The 4,749-nt window shown below is 68.9% G+C and overlaps 2 protein-coding genes across 2 annotated transcripts; both read left to right on the top strand.

The window, feature by feature from the left end:
• Positions 1-295: 295 nt before the first annotated feature.
• MNEG_11306 (hypothetical protein) lies at positions 296-2,116 on the top strand (the record flags this gene model as incomplete). Its single annotated transcript, XM_014040223.1, has 2 exons — positions 296-1,743; positions 2,065-2,116. The coding sequence occupies 2 exons, from the start codon at positions 296-298 to the stop codon at positions 2,114-2,116; spliced, it is 1,500 nt and encodes a 499-aa protein (XP_013895677.1).
• A 559-nt stretch (positions 2,117-2,675) lies between these two features.
• MNEG_11305 (hypothetical protein) lies at positions 2,676-4,376 on the top strand (the record flags this gene model as incomplete). The annotated part of the gene is made up of 4 exons (XM_014040222.1): positions 2,676-3,059; positions 3,268-3,369; positions 3,928-4,079; positions 4,340-4,376. 4 exons carry the CDS (start codon positions 2,676-2,678, stop codon positions 4,374-4,376), a joined length of 675 nt encoding a protein of 224 aa, XP_013895676.1.
• Between the last annotated feature and the right edge of the window lie 373 nt (positions 4,377-4,749).

Raw genomic sequence — 4,749 nt, 5'->3', positions numbered from 1 at the left:
TAGGACGGAGTTCCTTTTAGTACCTATTGTATTCAAGGTGCTGACTACAGCGCTGCAACATCTGCGCTTCTTTGCCGACGCACCGCGCGCACTCGGCGGCGGGCCGACGGTGCTGCTGCTTGTGCTGAGCTACATGCACACTGGATCATCAAGCACTGTTACATAGACAATAGATTTGCGTGAGCAATTTGTTGATTCGCATCACACATCGTCCCCCTTCAGCTCTGAGCGCGGAGTGCCTGTATCTGCAAAAAGACGCACCCACACAGGGCCTCGAGCCCGTGCGGACGCACGCATGGACTTGCTAGGAGGCTACGGATCAGAGGATGACAGCAGCCCGCCCCCAAGCCCTCCAGCAACGCGCGGCGGCGGCAGCGGCGTCGCAACAAGCAGCGCTCCACGCCTGCTTGCCAGCATGCCCGCCCCCAAATCAGCAGCACCCGAAGTATCGGGAGCTTTGCAGACAAACAGCGGCGCCGCACGCGGCCTGCCAGCAGGCTTCTTCGACTCTGGCGCTGAGCCAAGCGCGTCGGGGCGAGCAGCAGCTGCACCCCCCGCCCCCGTCGGTGGGGGCGGCGCCTCCCTGCCGGCCGGCTTCTTCGACGCCGCGGCCGACCCCCCGCCGCCGCCGCGCGCCCCGGCCGGCGCCGCCGACGTCGGTCCCGCGCTGCCTCCGGAGCTCGCGCGGCGGCGGCGGTTGGGGCCGGGCGCGGGTGACACGTCCGACCTGCCCGCCCCCTCGGACCCCGAGCTCTTTTCAAAACTGCCAGCCCCAAAGGCCGCCCCCCGCGCCGGCGCCGCGGCGGGCGGCAAGCGGCGGGTGCTGCTGAAGTCATCCATAGACCTGGCCATGCTCCAGGGCGACTCGAGTGACGAGGAGGGCGGCGCTGCCGCAGCCAAACGCGCGAAGACAGCGGCGGCGGGCGGCGCGCGGCCGGGCACGGGCGCTAAGCACGAGATACTCGGCTTCCTCCCTGCCCCCAAGCACGACGCCGCCCCCAAACGCAGCGGCGCGGGCGGCGGCGGAGGCGACGGGGTGCAAGAGGCGATGCGGCGGCGGGAGGAGAGCAGGCGCGCCGCGCAGCAGGGCGCCGAGGCGGCGGCGGCGGCGGGGCCGGTCGGCAACGAGGCGTTCAGGGTGGCGCCTGGGCCCGCGCCGGCGCCGCAGGCGCCGGCCCCCGGAGACGAGTACCGAGTGCAGGGGCCGCCCGCGGCGCACCGCACGCAAGGCGCGGCGGCGGCGGCGGCGGCGGCGGCGTCTGCACCAGCAGAAGCTTATCACTACCCCCAGCAGCAGCACTACCAGCAGCAGCAGCAGCAGCAGCAGCACCACAACCACTACCAGCCGCAGCAATGGCACCAGCAGCAGCACCAACACGCCCACGCCCACGCCGCCGCCGCGGGGCCGGCGGATTTCCAGGGCATGAGCCTGGAAGAGGCGGCGCTGCAGGCGGCCCTCCAAGAGGAGGCCGACCGCGCGGCACGCCGCGGCGCCGGCGGCGCGAGTGCAATGGCTGCGTCCATCCAGTTCCAGGAGGTGGACGCGTCGCGGCTGAAGCACGTCGACCCCGCGCGGCGCGAGGCGAACGAGGGCATGCGGGCCGCGCTGGGGACGGGCTACGCGGCGGCGCTGCGGGCGCAGGCGGCGCCGTTTGAGGGGGACAAGATGGCGAAGCGGAAGCACCAGATCGGGACGCTGTTCCACAACGCCAAGATGAAGGAACTCGAGATCCTGGAGAACAGGTGGGGGGGCTGGCGGCGATCGGAGTGTGGGTTTAGGGTTCCAAGGCTGTGCGTGTAGCTGTGCTTGCGTGAGGGGAATCGTGCGTGACCGCCGCCGCGGTGGTCGCGGGGCGGCGCGTGTGGCAGCGGGGCGGGGCCCGGCCCCACGCGGCCGGCGGGGGTCTTCGGCGGGAGCCTTCAGGGGCCGCGGGTCTGGCGCGCCCGCTGGCGCTCGCTGCGGCCAGCAGGCGCGGCGCAGGGCGGCTGGAAACAGAGCAGAGCGTGGGCCGACCCGGCTCGGCGGCGCGCTCCGACCAGCTCCACCGCACCTGGCGCTCGCAGGGCGTCGGGCATGAAGAGCAAGGCGGAGACGCAGGGCAAGTACGGCTGGTAGGCGGCGCGGCGCGGCGGGGATGCTGCGGCGGCGGTGGCACAGGGCTGCTGTCCGGCATTGTCGCCGGTCGGAGCTGCACTGCTGGCAAACCATGTTTCTCGCGTTGGGATTGCTTCACTTTGCCCTGGTGTGCTGTGCGACTTTGCCCAGTCAACGGTCACACAACAGCCATGTAAGCGCTTTTGCATGTGAGGGTGGCATGCGGCAATATATTCAGCCCTCTATGGTGAGTCTGCCAGAGCGTGCGGGAGCGGCTCGACAGGAGGCCTGGCTCGACGTTGACATTCAGAGGAGTAGTGCTGGGCGTCAAGCGCAAGCGGCGCATGGCAGGGCAAGCCTTCTGCTACGAGCTGCCAATGGGGTACTCGCAAATGGGCTGCTTTACTTTCATGAGCTTATTTATCAGTCGCTCTTTTGAAAGAGAACGCTTCGGATCGCATCGTCGTGCTGCGTTGATCTCCCCGTGAACCTTGTGCGCCTACACGCGCGTGGATTTAATCTTTAAACAGCACTCCAGCTCCTCAAGCGCTTTCTGTCAGCCGCTTTAGCTGCTGGCACGATGGGAAAGCGGCGGCGGCAGGACAAAGAGGAGGCGGCGGCTACACAGGACAGCGACAGCAGCGAAAGCGAAGGCAGCAGCAGCGACAGCGACAGCGCCAACAGCAGCGACAGCGAGGCCAGCTCGAGCGGCCGCGGCAGCGACAGCGACAGCGCCGGCGGCGGCCGCCGCGGCCGCGCGCCCCCCGCCCGCCGCGTCGGCGTGCCGGTGCGCGTCCTGCGCCAGTCAGGCGCGGCCCCCGACGCGAGCGCCCCCTACGTTGGCTATTTTGCAAACGGCCGGCTGCCCGCATTCGCCAACGAGCGCGGCAGTGGCGAGCCCTGGCGGTTCCAAGTGTTCGAGACGCCGGGCCCCGTGCCGCAGAGCACGCTGGTGTCCGAGCAGGTGCGGCCGCGCCCGCCCGACACGCGCCCGGGTGCCGGCCCGCTCACCCGCTCGCCGCGCCCCGTCCCCCGGCCTGCCAGCCGGCCTGTTCCCCCTCACGCCATCCTCCCTCATCATGCTTCGCGGCCGCAAGGACTGGCAGCATTCCATCCGCGGCGCGCTGCGCTCGCCAATGAGCGCCGCCTGCGCCCCGGCCTGACCGCCGCAGGGGGCCGCGACCCTGATAGGGCGCCCCGCGGACCCGGAGCTGTCGTCACATGGGTGCCAGTATGTGCTGGGTATATATGATAAGGAGGAACGCACCCTGCAGGTTGGGGCTTCTGCAAACATGGGGATCTACATAGTGTATAGAGGCGTGCATACAAGTCGTGTGTGTCTGTATGTGTGTGTGTGCATGAGTGTGTGCGTGAGCGTCTGCATATCTGCACTTACGTGCATGCGTGCGCCTGCGCGTTTGCTTCCATGCGTGCATGTCTGCAGTGGCATCTCCAGCACGCCGGCCGCTGATGACCAACCACACTTTGCCTCATACTTCGCTGACACCGCCGCCCCAAAGGGGCGCGGCTGAGGATAACCGTGGAAACTGAGGCCAGACCCCCGCACACACACACACACACGCACACACACACACACACACACGCACGCACGCACGCACACACGCACGCTTGCATGTGTACTGCTCAAGCACATCGCGAGCGCGCTCCTTCCCTTCCTGCTGCAGCGGGTGCACCCGCTCGACCTTGGCCGTCAATCCAATCCATCGCACCAGTGGCAGCAACCATTCTGGGCATCAACCCCCATGTTTCGCCCGCCTGACGCGCTCCCCCTGTCCCCCAACCTCGGCCCGGCCCCCCCTCCGCCCTCCCAGCTGGTGGGCGCGCAGGGCAGCCAACTGGCGCGCGTCGAGGCGCACGTGAACGGCGTCAACTATGGGTTGGCCGCGGGCGCGTCGCGCCGCGACGCGCAGCGGCAGGCCGAGCTTGATGCGGACGTCAAGGCGCGGCGCGGCCTGGCCACTAGGTGGGGGCCTGGGCGCCTGGGGGCCTGGGGGCCTGGGGCACATGGGCTGGTGTGTGGAGTTGGGCGAACACTGGCGGGACCTGTGTGGTGGGCCTGTGTGTCGGGGGATGTCGTTCGTGTGAGTGTGTGAGCATGTACGTGAGCATGTTTGTTTGTTTGTGTACGGTATGTGTGTGTTGCACACGTGAGTGAGACAGAGTGTGTGGCAGTGGAGCCAAGGTTGCCCCGGCATGGTGTATTATACGTGGCGCCAAGGCCAGCGGGCTCGGAACGGCGCAGGGTCCATCACAACCATAAGCCAAGCCCGCCATCAGCAGCACCCCAGGCGCTGGGGACAAGCACTCGCCGAGGCTCGACAGCTCCCCCCCGTCCCACCCGCGGCCGCCATGCTCACTGCCAACGGCGCCTGCCGCTGCCGCATACAACTGGTTTGTCATGGGCACTGCAAGCTCGTTCTCTTCGTGCTCACCGTGTATGGCACATGTGATCCCTCACCCGCCGCAGGCTGGTCGAGGCGTTCGGCAGCACGCGGCGCCGGCGGCAGCTCAAGTCGCGGGAGGAGGGCGCGGTGCGCGCGGACAAGCTGCTGTCGGCCGACGCCGCAGAGGCAGCGCTGGTGGCGGTCAACAGGCGGGCGGCGGAGGAGGGCGGCACGCGCGACGAGGTGCGC

Source organism: Monoraphidium neglectum, assembly GCF_000611645.1.
Source record: "Monoraphidium neglectum strain SAG 48.87 unplaced genomic scaffold scaffold02683, whole genome shotgun sequence".
NCBI classification, from domain to species: domain Eukaryota; kingdom Viridiplantae; phylum Chlorophyta; class Chlorophyceae; order Sphaeropleales; family Selenastraceae; genus Monoraphidium; species Monoraphidium neglectum.
The sequence above is the reverse complement of the archived record's forward strand: the minus strand, read 5'-3'. Positions and strand labels throughout refer to the sequence as shown.